The 27,896-nt window shown below is 39.5% G+C and overlaps 2 protein-coding genes across 2 annotated transcripts in view; one reads left to right on the top strand and one right to left on the bottom strand.

Moving 5' to 3' along the window:
• The window catches only part of bhmt (betaine-homocysteine methyltransferase), a 7,629-nt gene extending 4,495 nt beyond the window's left edge, over positions 1-3,134 (bottom strand). Inside the window, exons 1-4 of the mRNA XM_058757529.1 lie at positions 2,981-3,134; positions 2,510-2,642; positions 202-314; positions 1-106 (exon numbers count right to left, since the gene is read on the bottom strand). The exon at positions 1-106 is cut by the window's left edge and continues 86 nt beyond it. Coding sequence (XP_058613512.1) covers positions 1-106; positions 202-314; positions 2,510-2,642; positions 2,981-3,073 — 445 coding nt within the window. The 5' untranslated portion in view covers positions 3,074-3,134. The remainder of the gene's footprint in view (positions 107-201; positions 315-2,509; positions 2,643-2,980) is intronic.
• Positions 3,135-4,033: 899 nt separating this feature from the next.
• On the top strand, positions 4,034-27,539 carry dmgdh (dimethylglycine dehydrogenase). The gene is made up of 16 exons (XM_058757538.1): positions 4,034-4,474; positions 4,765-4,936; positions 5,693-5,791; positions 5,878-6,042; positions 8,046-8,250; positions 17,290-17,538; positions 18,307-18,504; positions 19,971-20,141; positions 21,661-21,814; positions 22,674-22,839; positions 23,570-23,700; positions 24,569-24,786; positions 24,911-25,068; positions 25,158-25,217; positions 25,783-25,917; positions 26,971-27,539. The coding sequence occupies exons 1-16, from the start codon at positions 4,377-4,379 to the stop codon at positions 27,178-27,180; spliced, it is 2,589 nt and encodes an 862-aa protein (XP_058613521.1). The 5' UTR covers positions 4,034-4,376; the 3' UTR covers positions 27,181-27,539.
• The last annotated feature ends 357 nt before the right edge of the window (positions 27,540-27,896 follow it).

The following is a 27,896-nucleotide window of genomic DNA, read 5'->3' as shown; positions in this document are numbered from 1 at the left end:
AGCTGAGGTAAGAGGGTGTCTGCGAGACTCCGCCCGCCACCAGAGCATCGCCCTCATTGGCTACTTCTCTGGCCAGATCGCAGGCGGCCTCGTTGATCTGCTGGCCCTGCGGACGGTCAGCAAACATCTCCATCAGTCTCTGAGTTTAACCTCTGAACGCCGATCGTGATGATTGGCTCTGTGTGAATGTGAGCGACTCACGGTGAAAGTCAGCTTGTTCCCTCTGTTCTCCAGTTTGTCGTCGCTGGCGTAGAAAGTGAACGTCTGCATGACATTTGACCCGGCCCGCAGGAATTCCCTGTGCAGCTGTCGCACTGACGGAGACAAACACATGCGGCTTCTTACAGAACAGCCTGCTCCGAATACAACTAGAGAAACACTCCAGGAGACGGTTACGAGGAAGAACCAGCAATCCAACCGTTTTAAAGCGTTCAAGTACAAACGAGCAATAGAAAATATGACCCTGGAGCACAGAACCTGTCATGACGGTCAATTTTGTGAAATTGTGATTTATACATTATCATCTGAAAGCTGAATGAATAATCTTTCCATTGATGTATGGTTTGTTATGATAGGATCTGGAATCTGAGGGTGCAAAAAATCTAAATATTGAGAAAATCGCCTTTAAAGTTGTTCAAATGAAGTTCTGAGCAATGCATATTACTAATCAAAAATTACATTTTGATATATTTACGATATGAAATGTACAAAATATCTTCATGGAACATGATCTTTACTTAATATCCTAATGATTTTTGGCATAAAAGAAAAATCCATACAGTGTATTGTTGGTTATTGCTACAAATATAGCTGTGCTGCTTATGACTGCTTCTGTGCTGCAGGGACACATATAGAAAAATAAAGCAAGGCATTATTTCTTTTTCATGCACTGATTATTTTTTAAATCTATTTTGCTTCCATAACATGTCCTCTTTCAGACGAGTGGACTGACAGCATCCAAAATACACATTCACACACATTCAAGTGTTTATTTTATTGCAATTTATCTATTCATGTCTGTAGATTTCAATTCTAATCCATATCTTTAAAGAGTTTTTTCTATTACACACACCTCTCTATATTCTGAGGGTTTGTTCATATTTCATTCACACTGATTTATACAATATTTTACTCCCAAAACATGGTGAAAATGTGTTTGTTTTCTGTCTGATAAAAGGAGAAATCCAAAATCCAAAATGGAAATGTGTGCAAATTAGAGCATATTTAATTAGATAATGCATCATACACATATTTAAACATAACCCTCAAATGTGTAATACAAAACGTAATTAATCAATAATCAACAAATAAATGTAATAATTAACTGGATGGTATCATTACAAAAGCAGCATTACATATCCATAAATCTGTCTCCCGGCGAGCAACATATTTTCTAGAAACATTAGGCAAATGTCCCCATTAAACGTTATGAAAACGTTGTTTCTGAATGTTCTCTGAAGTTTTCTAAAAGTTTTTAAAATGTTTCTTCTTGGTTATAGAAAAATGTTAAAGGAACAGTGTTAAGCGCAGAGTAAATAAGGGGGCGGGGTTTACCTCGTTGCTATGGGAGATGTCCATGTGCTTATTAACTACGCACACAGTGATTGGCTGATAGTCTCTGTCAGAGATTTATTCATAGAAATATTGTAGAGTGCAATATTATGTTGCCATATTCGAATAAAGATTTTAAAGTGCAGGCTAAGCGTCATTAATTAAACAAGTATAATTTCAGTTTATTGTCAGCCTCTTACATGTCTGCTTCTCCTAAACAATTAGCGGATATACATATAAACAGCCTTTTAATTAACAGAGTAGAACAGTAAGACACGCAAACAGAACAAAACCAAACTGGACTCAAGAACATGTTGCTTCTTATCTACACTGAAAAAAATGGTTCATTGAATTTACTAATTTAAGGAAAGTGGTTGCAATCAATTTATTTTAGCTACATTTAAATAAACTTTTTTTGTTGTTGTTGAAAGTTAGTCAACTAAATTTGTTTATTATTTAAATGTGGCTAAAATAAATTGATTGCAACCACTTTCCTTAAATTAGTAAATTCAATGAACCATTTTTTTCAGTATAACTGGTTCATGAAAACAAGGATATAATCAAAGGAGAATCTGGAGCTGAGATAACCTTTAAAACCAAAGGCGATGTGTTTATAAAAGCTCATTATGTTTCTAAAATGTTTGTTTGGAGGCAGAAGCTATTTCAGGAGTTTGTGGCTGTGGTCTCGTCTTCACTGCTGCTAACCTTTCACACAGTTAGGAGCTAGTTTTAGCTCTAAAACACTTTGTGAAATACTCTCAGAGCAAACAATTAGGAGTCCTACATTTAGGACTGACACGCGCATTATTTTTAAGATTTTCTCCTGAATCGGTGAGTTATGAGCTGAAGATGTTTGGTGAATACAGTCCTGATGAACTCTGAACGAACGTTCTATTAACGTTACTGGGAGAGATTTTCTAGACTGTTATCTGGGACCCGTTTATTTGGCGAGTCTCACCGGCCTCTGGGTGCTCAGCAGCGGCCTCTGGAGTCCAGGGACCGGCCTTCACATAGCCTCGCTTCTCCAGCGCGAACACGAACCCTCCGTCTCCAATCACCACCTCACCCGCGTCCAGGCGCTCCAGAACACCCTGAGCACACACACACACACACACACACACACTCAGCACTGCGCGATATCAGGCCAAAACACACACACATCCACCGCAGAGACGCGTAAGAACGCGCGCAACCGCGTGGATCAGGGTGCGAGTGCGCGCTCCAGGCGCGTTTTATTCCGCATCAACTCACACTTTAACACAAGCATGAGTGTTTCTGTTCATGTGTGTGAGACAGCTGATACATTAATAGCTGGAGTAAATATAAACCTACAGCAGGATCTCATGCGTCTCTTAATGTAAAAACAACGCGCTAAAAGCCTAAAAACTGGACTGAAGAATCGCTAAAAGTGTCGAAATCAGAAACTCACCCTCTTTGATCCGACTGGTGCCATGTTTAGCAGGAGATTCAGAAACAGATGGAGATCTTCAGGAGAGCTGAGAGACACTGGAGAGATCCTCATGAGAAGAGCGCTTATAAAGCACCGCTGGAGGGGTGTGTGAGTGTGTGTGTGTGTGTGTGTGTGAGAGAGAACGGCCCCCTGTAACCTAAACTAGTTCACAATGTTACTGGTTAATGTTTATGGTTAATCAATATGATCAGAGTGATGCTCGATAACGCGTCTGATGTCTTGCGACACACTCCGCAGACAAACACTAGATTTTAAAGCAACATTGTATCAGTAATTCTATTCTAACAAACACAAAACCGTTATCTAGGCGTGCACAAAAACGTTTCCATTAAGTTACGAAAACTTTATTTCTTAATATTCTACTTTTAGAAAACGTTATTTTCTCGGCTATGCCAATGTTAAGGGAACATTCCATTTTATAATTTTGCAAACATTATGAGAAGCTTACTTTTGAATATTCCGCAGCTGAACTCTACAGCATCGAGTTATTTATTTCAGGAAAACGTTCCATTAACAATGTGCAAATAACGTTTTTGTGCAACTTTATTAAAGACCAGATATGAACTCTGTTAAGTTATGAAAATGATATTTTTGAATGTTCTCTGAACGTTCAAAACGTCCAGTTTATTTTAAATGTTTTAAACACATTTTTTTCTTGGTTTTGTGAATGCTAAGGAAACATTTCATATTCATCAGTCTGCAAACACTGTGGGAATGTTACTTTTGAATGTTCTCTGCACGTTCAGAAGCATCAGTGATAAAAGTAACAATAAATCAGAACATTCTGAAACAAAACGGCAACATTTAAAAATGTTAGACGAACTTTGCAAACATGAACAAACTTTACTGGAAGAATTACTGTTCATAACTTTGCCGAAACGTGATTGTAGACGAGTTATTGATCACTGATCGTGTCTGAGCTGATTATCTGCGGTGTGTTTGAGATCAGAGACTCTGAGCACGTGATCTGCTGCCTTGACACATTTTACCTTCCACACACACACACACACACAGGGTTACTGCAATCTTTGTTTGTGCTGCAGATTGTTCATTCACTCAGACTGTTTATGAAAGATATATTATTGCAGATGTATAACAGATGCTGAGTGCGTATTGAAACTGAATGTTTTGTTTATGGCACCGAATCATTCTGCGGTAGTCTCTGTGTTCGGTGTTTTCTCATGCAGACCGTGTTCAATTGTTAACGATAATGAACCGTAATTTCCTCGCATGCTGTTAAACTCTCCGCGTGTCTGAGGCGAGCGGGGGCGCGCTGCTCGTGCGTTAGTTTGGAGACTTCGAGCCAAACTCAAGACGAACCTCAAGAAACCCGCACTCGGTCCCGCAGCACGCGATGTCGCGAGTATTAAACGCGTGTAACGCTCTCGTGAGGCGAGACTTCAGGAGAACAACACCGCGCGCTTCTGCACGGAGCCTCGCGACAGATGACGGGTGAGAAATCTGACCAAATATCAATTATAGATCTCATAGACTTGACACATATGAGACTTGTTCATGAAATTATGAGGTATACCCGACAGATGAGGACATGATATCTGATATACTTGACAGTTATGTGAGATCTGACAGATCTTGCAAACATTATGGGAACATTCAGAGTAATGGAGTTAATACTTTAATAATCAAAATACCCGATTCTGCAGAAATGTGTGATTGTGCATATCTGACGATGTTCTGGTGATAGTGAGACTGTGTGCGTCTGATGGTGTTCTGGTTCTCAGGGACGGACCGTCCAGGGTTCTGGGGAAGCGTCTGAAGGACTCGGCCGAGACGGTGGTCATCGGCGGCGGGTGTGTCGGGGTCAGTCTGGCGTATCATCTGGCCAAAGCCGGACAGAAGGACGTGGTGCTGCTGGAAAAGTCCGAGCTGACCGCCGGATCCACATGGCACGCGGTACACACACGGGCCAGGGGTCAGGGGTCATCAGGAATCCAGATTTGGTCTAATATTTTGGAAAACACTCCCTGCTGCAGCAAACCCATAAGTTATGAAACCCCTCAGTGATGAAAGCGTTCAGTAGTTCCTCCGGGGTTTATCTGAAGGAGTTGGCTGTAACTGGAACAGATGTGGCTTCACTCAGAAGTCGTCTTGATAAACACTCAAGCAGCTGCTTTCTGTGTCAATAATAGCCAAGGCACTTATATTTCTACAGCGCTTTATACAATACAGATCGTTTCAAAGCAGATTCACAGAGATAAACAAGAAAATGACAGAATCAGTGATGTGATCAAATATGAGACACATTCAGCTGTAAAGCAGCTTTAAAAAGACAACAGTGTCATTATTCAGATCAGTTCAGTAACTGTGTAAAGTTGATAAAATTTCACGAATGAGCAAAACTATAAAAATAAAAGTATTTTCTGGCAAGTCAGCAATAGAACGTGGCATATTCATTTGTTGAAATCAGAGTAGAACTATATCTCTAGAACCGGATCAGCCTGAATGCATCGTTAGTCACTTCAGATAAAAGCGTCTGCCGAATGCATGAATGTAAAAAGCATGACAGCTGACGGTGAAAACGACTTGTTTTGAAGTCTCACCGGAGTATTTCAGGTTAAACTGACTGACGGTGTACGACAGAGGTTATGTTACTGTGTGCATGTGCTGTTCTGCTGAACGACGTGATGCTGACGCTGCTTTCATCCACAGGCAGGACTCACCACATACTATCATCCAGGCATTAATCTGAAGAAGATTCATTATTACAGCATTAAACTCTTCGAGCAGCTCGAGGCCGAGACGGGACAGGTGAGACATCAACTAACATGTTTACTGCTCAGGTTTGAACTGCTGCAGCTCCGTGAGGCTGTATTGAATGTGTGATTGTGTCGCAGGCCGTGGGCTTCCATCAGCCCGGCAGCATCAGACTGGCGTCCACTCCGGTCCGAGTCGACGAGCTCAAATATCAGATGACCAGAACACACTGGCACCCGACGCCACAGTTCCTCATCAGCCCCGAGAAGATCCAGCAGCTCTTCCCTCTGCTCAACATGGACAAGGTACGAACACGTTCAGACGCCCGAGGATGATATCAAGACTGACACACATACTGTGTTTCAATCATTTTTAATGATATTTTAATGTTGATTTATAGGGCTGGGCGATATATCGAACACGATTGTCAGCGGTCCGTGATTAGCGCTAAATCTCCATCAGCTGCTTTCAGACGGAGCGGCATTTAATACACAGAGCCGTAGATCACTGACAAGCTACACGATATCACGTTCATTATCACAGATGGATCGCCTTTGATAATGAACTCGATATTGCGTAGTTCGATAAATATCGCCCAGCCCTAGATTATTGTCTTTTTTTCTCTTTTCCCCTTTTTCTTGCTGAAAAGCATCAATATTAAGTGTTAGTATCTAAAATGCAACGTTTACAAACATAAACACTATCAGTGATGGGAATAACGCCGTTATAAATAAATGGCGTTACTAACGTCGTTACTTTTTTCAGTAACGAGTAATCAAACGAATTACTGTTTCCCCCGTTAGTAGTAGAATTCGTAATAGTTTTGTTATCTTTTCATTAGCCTATTATTTTTAGTTTCCCCCCCTTTTTTATAGAAACGCTAAATGACAAACAATATCTTAAGCACCACACCAGTCCTAAGTTCAGTCAACATGACAAATATGCATTCATACATGGTTGTTCTAATTACTAAAGTTCTATCATATAATGCTAAATTATCATAATATCATATTATAATGCTGGACTGACTGATGCTAAGTGTCAGATACTTAAAAAAAAAACTGTGCCATTTTACAAACATAAGCTATATATATATATATATACACACACACTGTATATGATATACAATAGTATATCAGATAATTAATATTAGTCTGGTGAGTAAACTAGCCAATGGTAAAAATTTACTAGCCAATGGCAATTCTATTGCCAAGGTGCCCATAGAGGGTTGATAATATTTACAATAATATATTGAATTTGATAGGTGTCTCTAAAATAGTGTAGATTAGTGTACAATGTATTATAATAATAATTTATTCTATTTAGTGTCCATTTCCTTCATTTAACATATTTAATATTGGGGGTATCCAAGTTATTTGACATATTTGAAGTTTTTTTTTTTTTAAAGTAACGCAATAGTTACTTTCCCTAGTAATTAGTTACTTTTATAATGATGTAACTCAGTTACTAACTCAGTTACTATTTGTGAGAAGTAACTAGTAACTATAACTAATTACTTTTTTGAACACTATAAACATGTATTTTAGTTTCTGTCACTCCTATCATAAATCCTTTACATTTAACGGTATACAGAACAGAACAGGAATGAAAATATGTGACACTGGACCACAAAACCAGTCATAAGGGTCAATTCTGAATAATCAATTCTGAATAATCTTTCCATTGATGTATGGTTTGTTGGACAATATTTGGCTGAGATACAACTATTTGAAAATCTGGAATCTGAGGGTGCAAAAAAATCTAAATATTGAGAAAATCACCTTTAAAGTTGTTCAAATGAAGTTCTGAGCAATGCATATTACTAATCAAAAATAAAGTTTTGATATATTTACGGTAGGACATTTACAAAATATCTTCATGGAACATGATCTTTACTTAATATCCTAATGATTTTTGGCATAAAAGAAAAATGTATAATTTTGACTCATACAATGTATTGTTGGCTATTGCTACAAATATAGCTGTGCTGCTTATGACTGCTTTTGTGCTGCAGGGTCACAGATGAGCATAAAACAAACATAAATTATAGTGGTATTCATTATAAACAACATTTACTATAAAGGCCAAGCCTAAATTTATTTAAAGCATGTTTTTATCCCTCATTTGGCACAAATCCAAATGTTTGCACTGATGTTAATTGCAATACATACTGCTTGGAAATATAAGTCACAGCATGTTTCATATGATAAAAAATGACTTATATTCTGAAAAATACATCTGTTAAATTCGGTGAGGACAGCAGAACATCTGTGTGTGGATGCTGAAGCTGCTTGTCTCTGTGTGTCAGGTGTTGGCGGGTCTCTATAATCCGGGTGACGGTCACATCGACCCGTATTCTCTGACGATGGCTCTGGCGGCGGGAGCGCGAATGTACGGCGCTCAGATCTATAATCCCGCTCCGGTCACAGGCCTCACGCCGACCGCCGACGGCAGATGGGACGTCCAGACGCCACACGGAACCATCCGAGCCAATCGCATCGTAAATGCCACAGGTTCGGCCACACCCACACGACCGACCACACCCCCACATGATAAACCACACCCGTTTGTTAGGCCACACCCACTAGGGATGTAACGATTAACCGCGAGCCGGCTGAAAATCGATTCAAACGCGTGACGATTCAAATCGGTTGAGATACTAAACAAATCGCGATTCAATTAGGGGTCGGAGTTTATTCGAATGTATCTCCGAGGGGAACTTACTGTGTTTAGAAAAGTCTTGCCTCTGTATAATGCATATTAAAGTTCATAAGTGCAGCGCTGCTTTGTTTCCAGCGGAAACCAAGGAAACGCTTTAAGCGCCACCTGCTGGCAGAGAGTGAATCTGCGTCTCATTCAGCTCGTCTGCTGTTTCATGCAGATAAGTCAGACCATTCTGTTTTTGCTTCAAATTTTGAAGTTATACAATCTAATTTTGATTAAAAACTGCTCATGTTGCATGTATACAATATCTTTGTTTGGATCGTGATTAAAATGCAGTGGTTGCCTCTAATTTTAAATGGAAAGAGTACAGACAAAGCCTTATTTTGTTTATATGAAGATATTTCTTTTATTTGTGTTACTTTCTTATCTATTTGATTTGAGGCTTGTTTTAAAATTTCAATTTAGTTTTGTTATTTACATTTACATTATATTTGCATTTTGTTATTTATCAGACGCTTTTATCCAAAGCAACTTACACATGAGGACAATAGAAGCAATCAAAACCAACAAAAGAGCTATATTCCATTGCTATATTAGTATATTATTAGTGTTATATTTCAATTTCACAAAGAAACGTGCAGAATTTTGTCTAAGCAATAATAAAAGGACATTATTTAGTTTATAATTTGTCTTAAATCTTATTTTGTTAAAAAAAATCGTGAATCAAATTGAATCGTGAGTTGAGTGAATTGTTACATCCCTAACACCCACATGAGATACCACACCCCCACATGATAGACCACACCCGTTTGTTAAGCCACACCCACACCCACTAAACCACACCCCCACATGATAGACTATAGGTCTGTTCGACTTCATGCGGCGCCATGAAAACCGATCGGCGGCTGACTTGAAGAAGTGCATGCCGGTTAGAAAATTTGTCCGACTTGAACCGGCGCCGACGCCACGTCACTGTCACGTGTGGCATCAAAGTACCGCGAGAGCGTTTTGAGAGCAGCCGGCTGACTCAGCCAGCGCAGTTTCTCCAGAGCGACTGCGAGAGCGCTGATGACCACACAGCTGCTTCACGATTGGCCAAATTCACCACATGACAACAATGATGTGTGTTTCTAACATCTTCAATTCCAATACAGCTCACAAATATTATTTTACTAGGAAAATATCACAATCCTGAGAAAAAATGGAAGCTAAGCCAAACTTTGAACATTTTATAAAAAGAGATTAAACAAATGGTACTACATTAGATAAAATTAAGAACAAAAAAGCAAGAAAGACCTATGAAGCTTTTTGTTACTTTAAATTGTTGTAATTTTACCCCTGGCATGAATTCACTTTACATATTCTTATGAATGTTTATTTGTTTTTGTACTTGTTGTGAGTTGTATATGCTTGTACAAACCTTTGTATAATTTTTGCATAATAATAATTAAAAAAAATACTGCCCACAAATCTGTTTTTAGAACAGTAAAAGCTTTTTTTACTGTATAGTCACAATGTTATAATGAGTCACATTTAATAATAACAAACGGAGCAGCGTGTTTTTTAAGGTTCTTAAAAAGTCTGATCAAATTTAAGGCCATAAAACATATTACAGATCTTAAATAGTTTACCAAAAGTTCTACAGTATCTCACAGAAGTGAGTACACCCCTCACATTTTTGTAAATATTTTATTATATCTTTTCATGTGACAACACTGAAGAAATGAGCTACAATGCTCATTTGCTACAATGTAGCTACAATGTAAAGTAGTGAGTGTACAGCTTGTATAACAGTGTAAATTTGCTGTCCCCTCAAAATAACTCAACACACAGCCATTAATGTCTAAACCGCTGGACACAAAAGTGAGTACACCCCTAAGTGAAAATGTCAGCCTGTCAGTGCTCAGACCGTACGCCACACACTGCATCAAATTGGTCTGCATGGCTGTCGTCCCAGAAGGAAGCCTCTTCTAAAGATGATGCACAAGAAAGCCCGCAAACAGTTTGCTGAAGACAAGCAGACTAAGGACATGGATTACTGGAACCATGTCCTGTGGTCTGATGAGACAGAGATAAACTTATTTGGTTCAGATGGTGTCAAGCATGCGTGGCGGCAATCAGGTGAGGAGTACAAAGACAAGTGTGTCTTGCGTACAGTCAAGCATGGTGGTGCGAGTGTCATGGTCTGGGGCTGCATGAGTGCTGCCGGCACTGGGGAGCTACAGCTCATTGAGGGAACCATGAATGCCAACATGTACTGTGACATACTGAAGCAGAGCATGATCCCCTCCCTTCAGAGACTGGGCCGCAGGGCAGTATTCCAACGTGATAACGACCCCAAACACACCTCCAAGATGACCACTGCCTTGCTAAAGAAGCTGAGGGTAAAGGTGATGGACTGGCCAAGCATGTCTCCAGACCTAAACCCTATTGAGCATCTGTGGGGCATCCTCAAACGGAAGGTGGAGGAGCGCACGGTCTCTAACATCCACCAGCTCTGTGATGTCGTCATGGAGGAGTGGAAGAGGCAAGGCAAGGCAAGGCAAATTTTATTTATAGAGCACAAGTTTAACACAACTGTAATTGATCCAAAGTGCTTTACAATAAAAAGAACAATTTAAAAGAAAAGGGAAGGTGAGACAACAGGAAGAACAAGTATCAAAAAACAATTAAAATGCAATTTCATAAAACTTCAAAATACCTACACATCATCACTCAAATGCTAAAGAGTAAAAATAAGTCTTTAAGCTAAATTTAAAAGCATCCAATGATGGAGAAGCTCTGATGTTGAAAGGTAGACTGTTCCACAGCTTTGGGGACACTACTGAGAAAGCTCGATCACCTTTTGTTTTACAGTGTGAACGGGGGACAGATAAAAATAACTGATCACTAGATCTTAGAGACCTAGAGGCTGTATATGGCTTAATGAGAGCACAAATATAATCCGGGGCAGAATTACGCAATGCCTTGTATGCAAAAAGAAGGATCTTAAAATCGACTCTAAACTTTATAGGGAGCCAGTGCAATGAGGCAAGGACAGGGGTGATATGATCCCTTTTCTTAGTTCCTGTTAAGAATCTGGCTGCTGCATTTTGAACCATCTGTAATCGTGACAGTGTAAATTGAGGTAGGCCTATGTACAAAGAGTTACAGTGATCCAAACGAGAGGAAATTAGTGCATGAATTACTATTTCAAGGTCATGACGAGAAAGAAAGTTTTTCACCTTAGCCACTGATCTGAGATGAAAAAAGCTGCTCCTTACAACTGCATTTATATGCTTATCAAATTGGAGAAGGGGATCAAAATGGACTCCAAGATTTTTTGCATGATTGTGAAGGTTATTACTTAGAAAACCAAGCTGTGTTTTAATGGAATTGTTAGTAGCAGCAGGGCCCAGTAGAAGCACTTCAGTTTTATTTTCATTCAATTGTAAGGAGTTTTTTGTCATCCAGGTCTTGACTTCATTAAGGCATAAAAAAAGATGATCCAATGAAAAGTCATTTCCTGGTTTGATCGGAAGATATAGTTGAAGGTCATCGGCATAACAATGATAATTAATGTTATATTTTTGGAGTATTGAGCCCAAAGGGAGCATGTAAAGGGAAAACAAAAGTGGGTCTAAAATGGATCCCTGTGGAACACCACAATGGATAGGTGCAGGTGGTGAAGTAAATGACCCGATATTTACAGAAAAAGTCCTCCCCTTTAAGTATGAGGCGAACCACTCTAAAGCTAGGCCTTGAACTCCAACAACATACTCAAGTCGTTTCAAAAGAATATTGTGGTCAACAGTATCAAATGCAGCACTTAAATCTAAAAGTATCAGGATAGCAGAATGTCATTTGTAACCTTTAGCAATGCCGACTCAGTGCTATGCAGTGCTCTAAAACTAGATTGAAATGGGTCTAAAATATTAAAATTATCCAGGTATGAAGTAAACTGTGAGAGTGCAACTTTTTCCAAAACCTTTGAAATGAATGAGAGTTTAGAGATAGGGCGATAATTATTATGCACAGTGGGGTCAAGATGAGGGCCTTTCAATAGGGGCTGTACGATAGCATGTTTAAAACTTTCCGGAAATACCCCATTTATTAAAGAGCTGTTTATAATAGCTAAGAGGGTGGGGCTGATTGTGTCTAAAACCTCTCTAAACAGACCACCAGACAATACATCGGACTGACAAAATGTAATTTTCTTCTGAGAAATTATTTTGAGTAATTGAGATGAAGATACTGGCTGAAAATTTGTGAAACTACAGGATGAATGAACCAGATGAGAGTGATCTAAGTCAAAAGGAGAGAGGTGTGATCTAATATCTTGTACTTTCTGAACAAAAAATTCAGAGAATTGGGTGCACGTCTCAAGATTGACATCAGGAACTGAGCAAACAATTGGACTAAGAACAGAATTTATGGTTTTGAAGAGAACTTTGGGCCTATTGGCATTTTTTGCGATCAAGTTTGAAAAATATTTGGATTTTGCCTCCTTAACGGAATTTTGATAAACAGTTAAGCAGTTTTTCAAGATTTGGTAGGAGACCTGGAGCCCATCCTTTTTCCACCTACGCGGAAAAGAGGACTCCAGTGGCAACCTGTGAAGCTCTGCTGAACTCCATGCCCAAGAGGGTTAAGGCAGTGCTGGAAAATAATGGTGGCCACACAAAATATTGACACTTTGGACCCAATCTGGACATTTTCCACCTTAGGGGTGTACTCACTTTTGTGGCCAGCAGTTTAGACATTAATGGCTGTGTGTTGAGTTATTTTGAGGGGACAGAAAATTTACACTGTTATACAAGCTGTACACTCACTACTTTACATTGTAGCAAAGTGTCATTTCTTCAGTGTTGTCACATGAAAAGATATAATAAAATATTTACAAAAATGTGAGGGGTGTACTCACTTCTGTGAGATACTGTAATTATAATTTTGAGAGATCTTAAATTTGGGGATGGCAAAAAAGATTGCAATACATGCTAATGTGATTAAACTTCAAAAGGCGATGATTTCATGAAATGAACATAAGCACTACATGCTCAAAATCAAACGCGGCACTGTTGTGTAATCTACAGACTCTGGGTTTCAGAGCAGTTCTCAGTCAGGGAATACCACGCATGAATCCATGGAGTTTATAGTGTAATATTTTGTAAGATGCATATTTTATCTCCCTCATCTATCTGATTGAGCAGCTGGAAGTAGTAAAGCATAGCCTTTTCAAAGTAAGAGTCAGCCTTTATTATATTTAAAAGTCCCACATTCTGCAATAAATCTTTTTTTTTCTTCTGGATATTATGGTATTTTGGTGACAATAAATTGTATCTGGTATTTAATTGAAGGTACACACTTGTATCATCTTTCCTTCAGTCACAAGAAGGAAAGACTAAGAATGTGATTTATCATATTCAATATATAGATTGTACTAGTGTCAGCAAAATCTGACAGAAGTGTCATGGGTCCAGATCTTTCAGCAGGATTTGTTGTAATATTTTGTGCTGATGTTCTTATGGGATTGTGCTGAAGCAGCTTTGATAAAATGAGCAGACACACATTGCACAGTCACACGGACCTAAAGGCCGATCGCTGACCTCTGACCTCTCCTATAGCAAACACACCTGATTGCGTCCCATAATCTGTCTCTGCTGCTGTTTTCATCCTGTGTTTCTGAAACGAGTTGCTGAACATTTAACGTGTGTCATGTGCTGCTGATCCAGAGATCAGATGCAGTCAGACTTTTCTCTGCTTCCTTTTCCTGTTTTCTGTGTTTGTGTGAGTCTGTTTAAACATCTGACTGAGAATGTTTCTGTGGACTGAATTGAGTAATGAAGAAGCAGAGTCAGATCTGAGTGTGTGTGCGTGTGTTTGTTTAGCTGATTTTGGTTCAGGTTTAATGTTTTTGGGGTTTTGGCCTTCTGCCCCGCTCACATGACCAGCCAATCATCTCTCGCCAACAGTTCATCTCTCAGCCAATCATCAGAGGTCTCTCTCACACGCCTCAGCTCAACCAGTTCTCACCAGAACTCTTCTTTTTCTTTTTTCCCTCAAGCTGACCGAACAAAACTCTGACTTCAGTTACGTCTGTCAAGGCCACCAACTTCAGTGACTGACTCAGATATATTCTATTCTATTCTATTCTATTCTGTAATATTATAATTTATTATATTCTGTTTTATTCTGTACTATTCTATTCTATACTATTATTTATTCACGTATAGTCAATTCTATATTATCCTAATTTGTTCTATTTTATTCTATTCTATATTATGCTAATGGTTCTATTCTATACTATTCTATACTGTTGTTCTAATCTATTCTGCTCTTTTCTATTGAATTCTAGTAGGCTCTACTCTGTTATATTCTGTTCTGTTCTATTCTATTCTGTTTTATACTTTTCTTTAATATTATAATCTATTCTATTCTTTTACTATTCTTTTCTTTACTGTTATCTATTCGCTTATGGTCTATTTTATATTGTTCTAATTTGTTCTATTTTATTTGAATCTATATTATGCTAATCGGTTCTATTCTATACTATTCTGTTCTGTTCTCCACTGTTCTAATCTATTCTACTCTTTTCTATTCTATTCTAGTAGGATCTACTCTGTTCTGTTCTATACATTTCTTTAATATTATAATTATTCTATTCTGTTTTATTCTGTAGTATTCTGTTCTATTCTGTTATCTATTCACTTATAGTCTATTCTATATTATTCTATTTTATTCAGTTCTATATAATGCCAATAGGTTCTATTCTATACTATTCTATGTTCTATACTGTTTTTCTATTCTATTCTATTCTATTCTATTCTACTCTGTCCTATTCTATTCCATTCTATTCTATTCTATTCCATTCCATTCCATTCCATTCCATTCCATTCCATTCCATTCTATTCTATTCTATTCTATTCTATTCTATTCTATTCTATTCTATCCAGTTCTATTCTATTCAGTTCAATTTTGCTGTATTCAGAGAAATAGAGAGTATGAGCTGTTCGTTTGTCTCACTCCTTGTGTTTGATTAAGTTTTTTCAGTGATCCATTGAGGTTAGCATTTTTAACAGTTTTGGCGGTAAACGATGAATTTACATCATCAATAAACCTGTTTTACATGCAAAACAAGAACATTTTGCCGTTGGAGAATAAAAGACTGTTATTGAAGAGACGGTCTCTGAGATGAAGTCTTTATATCTCGTTTTTAAGTCAATGAATCCTGTTTTAACATGTTTAGATGGAGGTTGCGGTTTATCGTCTCTCTTAGTATCATTTCTGTAGCATGATGTTTATGAAGGGAACTCACACTCAGGCTTCAGCGATGACGTCACCAGGTTCTGTCGGGCCAAAGCCGCAGGTCTGGAATCAGTCGAACACACCAGGAGGTCAAAGGTCAGAGCTCACAGAATGCTTGCAGGAGGATCCAGTTACTCTGAACCCTACCGACCCACAAACTCACCGTGAGCCGTGATTGGTGCCTGAAAAAACACCTCCACCAATCAGACGACATCTCACAGCGCTACAGATGTTCGAGATTGTGTGTTTGTTGCTCTGGCTGAACTAGTTCTGATCACTCACACACACACACACACACACACACACATGTTTACTTAGCTATCTAAACGGGGGCATTTCATAGGCGTAATGGTTTTTATACTGTACAAACCGTATATTCTATTGCCCTACACCAACCCTACACCTAAACCTAAACCTTACAGGAGACTTTCTGCATTTTTACAATTTCAAAAAACCTTTGTTTACTTTATTTTTAAACTGGTTTTACAAATGAGGACGTCCCCAAAGGGAGGTTTTTGGAGATTTTGTCAGGTTTAGCTCACTTTTGGGTACAAATTTAAGTAGGCACACACACACACACACACACACACACACTCACTCACTCACTCACACTCACACTCACACACTCACACTCACACACACACACACACACACACACACACACACACACTCACACACACTCACACATACTCACACTCACACACACACACACACACACACACACACACAGACAGCTTAATTCAACAGACGAAATGAACACACTAAACAATGCTTTATTAAAAATGTCAAAATGCAAAAGGTGTTCTGTGAGGGTTATGTTTAGTGTTGGGGTTAGAAAATATCATTAGCTCAGTGTTTGTGTGTGTGTGTGTGTGTGTGAGTGTGTGTGTGTGTGTTGGGCTGCTGGAGGTTATTTCAGACTGATGGATCATGTTCTGTGTGATTATTTCAGGACATCTGCAGTGTTTGTGTGTCTCCTTTGCTCAGGGGTTCTTCTTAAAGGAACAGTTCACTCAAAAAAGAAAATCTGCTGTAAATATGCTCACCTTTGGGCCATCCGAGATGTAGATGAGTTTGTTTCTTCATCAAATTTGTAGAAATGTGTCTCTGCATCAGTGTCTCAGCAATGGATGCTCTGCAGTGAATGGGTGCCGTCAGAATGAGAGTCTGATAAAAACATCACAATAATACACACCACTCCAGTCCATCAGTTAACATCTGGAGAAGACAAAAGCTGAAACACATCCAGCATTAAGACGTTTTTAACTCAAATACATTGAGTCCATAATCCATAATAACGCTTCCTCCAGTGAACAAGTGTTCTGGTCTGAATCAGGAGAGAAATCTGCAGATCAAGCAAAAACAGCTCTAAACAAATATGTGGCTGGATTTTGATGAGAGACAACAGCAGATGCACTTCTTCACTGGAGGAAGAGTTATTATGGATTATGGGCGTCTTGATGCTGGATGTTTCAGCTTTTGTCTTCTCCAGATGTTAACTGATGGACTGGAGTGCTGTGGATTATTGTGATGTTTTTATCAGCTGTTTGGACTCAGCAGTGATATATGATATGTAAAGCGCTGTGTATTTGTCTTGATCTCAGGGTTCTGGGCACGTGAACTGGGTCAAATGATCGGGTTCCAGCACCCCACCATCCCAGTGCATCACCAGTACGTCGTCACGGCGACGGTTCCCGAGGTGAAGGCGCTGGAGACGGAGCTTCCGGTGATCCGGGATCTGGAGGGCTCGTATTACCTGCGTCAGGAGCGAGACGGCCTGCTGTTCGGACCCTACGAGAAGGAGGAGAAGATGAAGCTGCAGGACTCGTGGATCAGAGACGGAGTTCCTCCAGGTCAGCACCAGTGTTGCCAATTTAGCAATTTTGTAACTAGACTTAGCGACTTCCCCACCCCTTTTGAGACTTTTTTCAAAAGTTTAGGGGCAAATATAGCAAATCTTGGACAAACCTTATCTAAGTTCTCATCTTGCCCACTGATCTATATTCATCTTTATGTAGATCAGTGAATTTGCCATTGTGATGTCATCTAGTGACATTTAGCTACCAGTTTTAGCTACTTTCAATTGAAAGCAGTTGGCAACACTGGTCAGCACACGATCACAGAGAGCAGATCACAGAACAGTCAGAAATAGAGCTGGGAAAATAAATCGATGCATCGTGAATCAAGAAATGAATCGATTCTGAGCTTAGTTTTGAACAGCAGGTGGCGCTGCATGCTCCAGAATCAGCTGTACTCTGCTTGTTTACAGTTCCTTTACACACACTTGAACCTAAAATAATCATTCATAAGATTCGTAAAGGTTGAAGCGAATCACAAGGGTGTTCACAGTGGGCTGTGTTTACATTAATCTGGCGTCGTAAAAGCATTCTGAGCCGAGGTGAGATTACAGCCTCAGCCGAACACACAAGTGCTCTTCAGCGCTCTTCTTCATCAGCGTTTGAGTGTGCGGATAAACACTAGAGCAGAGCGCCATCTGCTGTTAAAATATAAGCTCAGAATCGATTCCAGAGAGAGTCGCGATGCATTCGGAAGATCTCAGAATCCATCCATGAATCGATTCTGCATCGATTAGTCAGAAATACATCAGGTGTGTGTCGCAGGTTTCGGTAAGGAGCTGTTTGAGTCCGATCTGGACCGGATCATGGATCATGTGGAGAGGGCCATGGAGATGGTGCCAGTTCTGAAGAACGCTGACATCATCAACATTGTGTCCGGACCGATCACATACACACCTGACCTGCTGCCCATGATCGGACCGCACCAGGGAGCCAGAAACTACTGGACTGCCATCGGCCGGGTGAACACACACACACACACACACACACACACACACACACACACACACACACACACACACACACACACACACACACACACACACACACACACACACACACACACACACACACACACACACACACACACACACACACACACACACACACACACACACACACACACACACACACACACACACACACACACACACACAGACACACACACACACACACACACACACACACACACACACACACACACACAGACACACACACACACACACACACACACACACACACACACACACACACACACACAGACAGTGCATTCAGTTCAATGTTGATTCAGTTCAATAACTAATTTATTTCAATAACTGATTCAGTTCAATAAGGCAAGGCAAGGTTATTTATATAGCACATTTCATACACATTGGTAATTCAAAGTGCTTTACATAAAAGTTAAAATAATCATTAAATAATAAACAATAAAAACAAGGAATTTACTAACTTTTAAAATGTTTTAAATTGATTTAAAATGAATTAAAACAGTTAAGAATAGAAAGTGATTATACATAAATTAACAATAACTGTGATTCAGTTCAATAACTGTGTTTCAAATCAATATGGTTCAGTTCAATTACTGTGATTGATTGCTGGTTCTACAACTCAATGTGAACTTTTGTGCTTTAAAAATTTTCTTTTTTTTTCTTCATAAAGACTACAATAACATACATGTTTTATTTTGCTTTTTAATCAGAAACACTGAATTAACGAAGCATTGTCCAGATTGATTACAGAATACAGATATGTACAATGATAGAATTATAATTATTAGAATTAAACAGATTATAGAATACACCTGTACAAATTATAGGATTATATTTTATTATAGAATTCGATTTATGACGATTTTAGAATACATATATGAAGATTATAGAACTAAAGTTATTATGAATTTATGAGTTTATTATGAGATTATAAATAAATGAATACAATTCAGACTATAGAATTATAATTTATTATGTATTAATTATAGTTAATTATAGTATATATATTCATATTTAGAATATGCACATATTTCATATTTTTACACATGAAATGTAAACAATTGATTCCACATACTGTGGTGATCACTAAACAGATTATAGAATACACCTGTACAAATTATAGGATTATATTTTATTATAGAATTCGATTTTAGAATATATATATATGAAGATGACAGAATTATACTTTATGACAGAATTAAAGTTATGATTATACAGATTATAGAATAAATAAATAATAAATAAATAAAATCAGATTATAGAATTAGATTATAAAATTAATAATAAATATATATACAAATTATAAAATGTATATACATAATTTATTATTTATTAATTATAGTTATTATAATTACACAAATGATAGAAGACACACATACAGTATATTCACACATATTTCATATTTTAACAGATGAAATGTAAATAATTGCTTGATTGACAGGTACGGTATCATTCACTCTGGAGGAGTGGGGAAGTTTCTGAGCGACTGGATCGTGAGCGGTGAGCCGCCGTATGATCTGATCGAGTGCGACCCCAACCGCTACGCTCACTGGACCAGCGTCCCCTATCTGTGCGCCAAAGCCAGAGAGTCCTACGGCTTCAACAACGTCGGTGAGTCACGTGACAGGAAGAGGCTGCGTTACACTTCAACACCGTCCGTCATTTTGGCGGAGAGGGTCGTAAAAATTCCGTCATAATCTATTCTTACCCGTCATTTTAATTTTCATCTTTGAATTATAATAACATTTAATTGCTTGTATTTTTCTTCACATTTTCATTTTTAATAATGAACCTACAGGACGAATATAGGCTTATGCATTTATTTATCAGAGTGTGTATTTGCGAAAGGCCCGCCTTGTTGGCAGATTTTACACTAACTCCGCCCATCAGTTTCAGTGGCGTCGGTGGTAAAGCGAAAGCTCTTTGACGTGATCGACCTGAGTTCGAATTTGAACTTTTTCCCCTCTTTTTTCAAATCTCGTATCACATCAGAAAGGCATTTATTTTCAATAAAAATGAAGGAAATAATCAAAAAGTTGAAAATAAAGTATCAGGTAGGTGTAGGGAGGGCTTTATTATCCCAAAAATGTGGCATCCATTTAATAACTTTAAAATGATAATTTTCACTCAATACGTTATTATTGCATACTGTTTTATAATGTACTACAGCACTGAGGTGCAGATAATTGCCACTATTTGCAATAAGTAGTATAAATAGCAGAAAATCCTGCTATTTTAACATAGTGTAAATAGAATCTATGGCTATTTACACTTACAGCAAATAGCTGCTGCCTTTATTTATTTATGAAGAGAACTGATGAACAGAGACTGTGCTAATAGATTCTTATTTTTAGAACCAATATTGATTCTTACATCCCAATCGATGCTGTTTTCAGTTGATGTGTAAACCGTACGTATAGTGCGCCTCCATCCAGTAAATTCCAATAGGCTAAGCTTTGTGTGTTGTTACTTTTGATATGAAACAAAGTCTCAGATTTCAAATTATGTCCATTTTATTAGGAAATTCAAGCAATAAATACCATTTTGGCACTCTTTAAAGGTGGGGTAAGTGATTTCTGGTAGCCATTGTGGATATTTCAAATCACCAAAACAAACACGCCCCTACCCCAAAAGGGTCTCGCCCCTAATACTTTTATCTGCCATCTCTATCTTTCTGTCGTCGCTCGGCTCGGTCCGTCATGTGCACTGATAAGCGCTCTCTCCTCACATCATGAGTGGACACGCCCCTTACTGCTGATTGGCTACAAGTTTGTTTTGGTACTGGCCAGACTCAGTTTTCTAAAGTTTTTGTTTTTGAAAAAATACATACCCCACCTTTAATGTGTCGTGACAAATCGCTGCAGACGCCTCAGATCAAGCGAAGCGGCAGCGCAGTCCTGTGCGTAATCAAACACATAGCAAAAGTCTATTTTTGTTCTGGAGCTGATGGTCCTCTGCTGCCACCAACTGGACAGAGCTGGGAATTACAGTTATAAATTACAATAGATATAACACCCTCAGTGTAATCTGTCAAAGAGCCTTCAGATTTTTCCATCACTGAAAATGTTTGGTTAAGGTGACCTCTGCGCGAGAGTGATGTGGACGATCTCTGCGCTCTGATTGGTTTCAGTGGGTTACCCGAAGGAGGAGCGCTTCGCGGGTCGCCCAACTGACCGGGTCAGCGGCGTCTATGAGCTGCTGAAGGACAGATGCTCTATGGGTTTCCACGCAGGATGGGAGCAGCCGCATTACTTCCACAAACCCGGAGACGACTCCGGATACAAGTGAGATCTGCAGCTGATATCAGAAATCATTCACTAATGAAGCAGATGAGATGAACACGCTTAAACGTTTGTGGTCGGTAAGATTTATAATGTTTCTAAAAGAAGACTTCTGCTCACCAAAGCTGCATTTATTTGATCAAAAATACAGTAAAACGCACTAATGGAAACATAATAAACGTGGTACTCTGATGATTTTATCAGTGAGGTAACAACGCTGTTCGTGAAGAAAATGAACTTAACTGTTAGTAGAGACACTGATGCAGAACACTGAGACAGACTCCGAGAGAAATCATCTCTCTCTCTAATAACTTAGTTATTAGCTGCATTATTTTTCTAATAATTCAACGGCCCGGAGTCAATTGTTCCTTACTTAAAACAGCTGTTTTCTATGTGAATATGTGTTAAACTGTAATGTATTTCTGTGATGCAGCTGTATTTTCAGCATCATTACTGCAGTCTTCAGTGTCACATGATCTTCAGAAATCATTCTAATATGCTGATTTGCTGATCAAGAAACATTTATTATTATTATCAATGTTGAAAACAGTTGTGCTGCTTAATATTTTTGTGGAAACTGTGATGAATTTTATTTTTCAGGATTCACAGATGAATAGAAAGTTCAAAAGAACAGCATTTACTTGAAATAGGAATATTTTGCTACATTATACGTCTCTATGCTGACACTTTTGATCAATTTAAACCGTCTTTGATGAATAAAACTAATAATTTCTTTAAAAAATAATAAATCTTACTGACCCCAAATGTTTTACATTAGTGTAAATCATGCTATAATGAAGTGAAATGTGCTGCTCTGATTGGAGGATTGTGAGTGCGTGTCTCTTTCGGGTCCTGTATGCAGACCCAGCTTCAGAAGGACTAACTGGTTCGGGCCGGTCGGCCGCGAGTGTAAACTGGTGATGGACGGCGTGGGTGTGATTGACCTTTCACCTTTTGGGAAGTTCACTGTGAAAGGAGAAGATTCACACCGGCTGCTTGACCGGCTGTTCGCCAACACACTGCCAAAGGTGAGAGAAACCACTGTGTGAGCTACAGCTGTATGATTTAGTGAAATATTACAGACAGTCTGATGATCTGGACCAGAGGTGTGTGTGTGTGTGTGTGTGCACTTGTTTTTCTATTCAGGTGGGGACTTAAACCTGAATACACACAGACTCATGGGGACTCGTGTCACGGTGGGGACCTAAATTGAGGTCTCCACGGGTAAACAAGCTAATAAATCACACAGAATGGAGTGTATTGAAAATCTGAAATAGCAGAAAGTCTCCTGTAAGGGGTAGGTTTAGGTGTAGGGTTGGTGTAGGGCAATAGCACATACAGTAAGTACAGTATAACAACCATTACGCCTATGAATGTCCCCACAAGGATAGTGAAACAAGTGTGTGTGTGTGCGTGTGTGTGTGTGTGTGTGCGTGCGTGTGTGTGTGTGTGCGTGTGTGTGTGTGTGTGCGCGTGTGCGCGTGTGTGTGTGTGTGTGTGTGCACTTGTACAGCTATCTTTGAGTGCTGGTTTTGACTTTTAGATCATCGGAGTAAAGTGAGGACATTTTGGCCGGTCCTCACTTTCTGGGACCCCTTTAAAGGCCTGTTTGAGGGTCAAGACTTGGTTTCAGGGGTCAGGTTATAATTGGGTAAAGGGTAGGTTTAGGGTAAGGGTTTGGGTGAAGCACTTAGTTCTGAAGGTTAGGGTCAGGAGCTATTCATGCTGATTGAATCATGATGATCTAATGTTTCTCAGGTGGGTCAAACCAACATCAGTCACATGTTGACCCCACGGGGGCGTGTCTATGCTGAGGTCACGGTTACCCAGACTGCACCTGGAGAGTTTCTGCTCATCACAGGCTCCGGATCAGAGCTGCATGATCTGCGGTGCGTCTCTCACACACACACACACACACACACACACTCAATCAGTAACTATTACTACAGTCTAGAGCTGAAGGAGCCAGTGTGTGTAATGTGAGAATATCTGGAGTGTGTGTGTGTGTCTCAGTAACACAGCTGTCTGGTTTCTGCCCCTTGTCTCATCCAATCAGGAAACAGCACACTGCCCCCCCTCCAAACACACACACACACACACACACACGGCGCCCCCTTCTGGAGGAAAGTGAATTGACCTGCAGCACTAGTGACGAGCTGAAGCCTGTTAAAGTTAAAGCTCCAGACACGAATGATTCATCGGGTCATGTGTGAAAACATCTCTAAACCAGCTACAACACATTCGCAGCTGCCTCAGACACCGCATCACCTTCCATTACAGTTTATTTCAGCTGCTTACACACAATCTTTCCTTGTCACACAGTTAAAGCTGTCACTCAAACAGCAGAAACACACACCAAATCTGCAAAACCAGACACTGATTCTCAGCCTTTGACTCAGTTTTCAATTTCAGAAAACACTTTTTGTAAAACACAACACACAGTTCTCTCTGTAACACACACAAATCTAACAGGAATTAATATTATGGCAAAGGTGTTTGCAAATGTGTGCTTTTGAGATGTGTTTGTGATAGTTTGAATGCAGTGCTTCATTTTGCAAGAGATAAGTGAGGCGTTTTGCATTTTATGTGTAATTCTTGGATTTGTGTGTGAAGTTTTGAAAAAAAGAGGCAAAGTTTTGAAAATGTGTGCAAGCAGCTGAAAATAACTGAACTGTAACACCACGGCCATAAGTTTAATGCAAGCATCTCTCATTCCCTGCATTAACTGCAGCTGCTGTGTGTTTGTGTGTGTCTCAGGTGGATCGAGCGTGAGGTGTGTGACGGAGGGTACGCTGTGAGTGTGTGTAACGTGACGGATGAGGTCGGGGTTCTGGGCGTCGCCGGGCCGAAGTCACGCGTGGTTCTTCAGAAGCTGACGGATGAAGACATGAGTGACACGGCCTTCAGATTCCTGCACTGCAGATCCATGCAGCTCGCCGGCGTTCCCCTCCGCGCCATCCGCATATCCTACACAGGTGACCGCTACACGCTAGTCACGCTAATCATGCTAATCAACAAGACACATGCAGATGAGCAGCTGTCCTCATAACCTTGTGTGTGTGTGTGTGTGTGTGTGTGTGTGTGTTTGTGTGTGTGTAGGTGAGTTGGGTTGGGAGCTCTATATGGACATGCAGAAGATGTCGGCGGTGTATGAGGCGCTGATGGAGGCGGGACGAGACGAGAACATCGATAATTTCGGCACATACGCCATGAGCTCACTGAGACTGGAGAAGGGCTTCAGAGCCTGGGGAGCTGAGGTACTACACACACACACACAAACAGACACACACTAATAAAAACACACACAACAGTCATCTTATCTCAAGATTTTGTCTTTTGTTTTCAGATGAACTGCGACACGAATCCTTTAGAAGCCGGTTTGGACTATTTCATCAAATTCAATAAGGTAATAATAAACAGCAGCAGTGTGTGTGTGTGTGTGTTTGTGTGTGTGTCTGTGTGTGTGTGTGTGTGTGTGTGTGTGTGTGTGTGTGTGTGTGTGTGTGTGTGTGTGTGTGTGTGTGAGTGTGTGTGTGAGTGTGTGTGTGTGTGTGTGTGTGTGTGTGTGTGTGTGTGTGTGTGTGTGTGTGTGTGTGTGTGTGTGTGTGTGTGTGTGTGTGTGTGTGTGTGTGTGTGTGTGTGTGTGTGTGTGTGTGAGTGTGTGTGTGTGTGTGTGTGTGTGTGTGTGTGTGTGTGTGTGTGTGTGTGTGTGTGTGTGTGTGTGTGTGTGTGTGTGTGTGTGTGTGTGTGTGTGTGTGTGTGTGTGTGTGTGTGTGTGTGTGTGTGTGTGTGTGTGTGTGTGTGTGTGTGTGTGTGTGTGTGTGAGTGTGTGTGTGTGTGTGTGTGTGTGTGTGTGTGTGTGTGTGTGTGTGTGTGTGTGTGTGTGTGTGTGTGTGTGTGTGTGAGAGTAAGTGAGATGTTGTTAGTGGTTTGGAGCGCTCTCTCTCTCTCTCTCTCTCTCTCTCTGGCAGCCTGCAGAGTTCATCGGTAAACAGGCGCTGCTGGAGATCAGGGCTCAGGGTTTGAGCCGGCGGCTGGCGTTCCTCACGCTGCACACAGACGACATCGACCCGGAGGGAAACGAGACCGTCTGGTACAACGGAGAGGTGAAGCTAACACACACACACACACACACACACACAACGGAGAGGTGAAGCTAACACAACACAATGGGTTGTGTGTGAAAGATCATCATGAGTTTCGCTGTGTGTAACGAAAGAAACGAGTCATCAGCTCATCCAGAGTGACTTCTGTTTCTGATGGAAGCTTGTTTCCGACTGAATAAAACATTAAAAAAATGTCTTACAATTCCAGTTTATATCTCATAATTCAGACTTTTTCCACTTAACTCTGAATTCAGAATAGCAAGATAGAATCTCAGAATTGTGAGAAATAAACTTGTAATTGCAAGAAAAGAGTCAGAATTGTGAGATAAAAAGTTATGTTTATTATTTATCAATTACGTTTTTTTTATTTTTATTCCTTTGCCAAGCCGCTTGTCACAATTCTCACTATTCTGATGTTTTCTCAAAATTGTGAGTTTACATCTTGCAATTCTGATTTTTAGTTTTTATCTCACAATTATAAGTTTATATTTTGCAGTTCTGACTTTTGTTTCTCAGAACTGCTTCAGAAAAAAGAAGCCCAAATTGTGGGAGGTTAAATAGACTTTTTTTCCATGGTGGAAAAATTATCCATTTTTCTCTTTTATGCCAAAAATCATTAGGATATTAATAAAGATCATGTTCCATGAAGATATTTAGTAAATTTCCTACCGTAAACCTTTTGATTATTAATATGCATTGCTAAGACAACTTTAAAGGCGACTTTAAATATTTAGATTTTTTTTTTTTTGCACCCTCAGATTCCAGATTTTCAAATAGTTGTATGCTTTTTTTTTTTAAAACGGCCCCTTATGACTGGTTTTGTGCTCCAGGGTCACACATGTGATCACCTCTTGTCCTTTAATTTAGTGTCACTTTTCTCAATGAATCCCCGGATTTCATTTGAACTAATTTATTATTTTCTTCAATTTTAATTTTTATTCTTTTAAATTTTTTATGAACCATTTTTATGATTACTATATAAAAAAATAATAATAAAAATCAAATTTCTAAAATAATCAAATGTATTTGTTCTGTTTGTGGGGTTGTGTGGAGGTGGTGGGGAACACGACGTCAGGAGCGTACAGCTACAGCACACAGCAGAGCCTGGCCTTCGCTTACCTGCCCCTGCACCTCACTCACGCCGGTCAGAAGCTGGACGTGGAGCTTCTGGGTCAGAAATACCCGGCCACGGTCACTCAGGAGCCGCTGGTCCTCACAGAACCCGCCAGAACCCGCCTGCAGAAGAAGAACCGGAGCCTCTGACCGTCGTGAGCTCGATCAGTTTCATCAAACACACTCAAATCTCAGCTTAATAAATGTGTTGCAGAGAATATGGAAATGTGAAGGTTGTAATTTTTAAAGTCGGTGTTAAAAATCTTTTAAACTGAAAACTGTGATGATTTGCTGCTTAAACATCGTGTCTTTCATGTCCGGATTCTGTGAATTCTCACAGTCGTGTTGTGAGGGATCAGATTAACTGACGAGTCTTACAGAGAAGAACCCTAATAAAGCACAATCTCAGTATTACAGATTCCAGTAGAATTATATAACGATGACCTCTGATTATTCCTGTATCTCTGTACTGTATGTTTTCATTGTGAATAAACACACTTTCTCCGCTCTGACGGGTTTCATCATACAAGTAAAAGTTTTAAAAGTGTAGCTTCTTATTTATATGTTGACGGATGTCCTGTAAAGGCTCTTCAGAGACCAAATGATTGGATGTTCCACTGTTACCCTCTGCTTGGTCTTCAAACATGGCTGATGTTAATTTAGTGATCACTTTTATGGAAATATGATTTTATAATTGAAATATATATTTTGTAATTATCATTTAAATTTTACTCATTTTTAAACCGTTTGTCATAAATCAACATCTCAGGAAAATATTATGGGGTTGCAAATCAACATACATTCATGTCCTCAGTTGAGGACACCAGGACTAAAAGCATGTTTATTACGCGTTTTGACAGACACAG

This window comes from Onychostoma macrolepis, chromosome 21 (genome assembly GCF_012432095.1).
Source record: "Onychostoma macrolepis isolate SWU-2019 chromosome 21, ASM1243209v1, whole genome shotgun sequence".
Taxonomy (NCBI): domain Eukaryota; kingdom Metazoa; phylum Chordata; class Actinopteri; order Cypriniformes; family Cyprinidae; genus Onychostoma; species Onychostoma macrolepis.
This window is presented reverse-complemented; position numbering and strand designations above follow the sequence as displayed.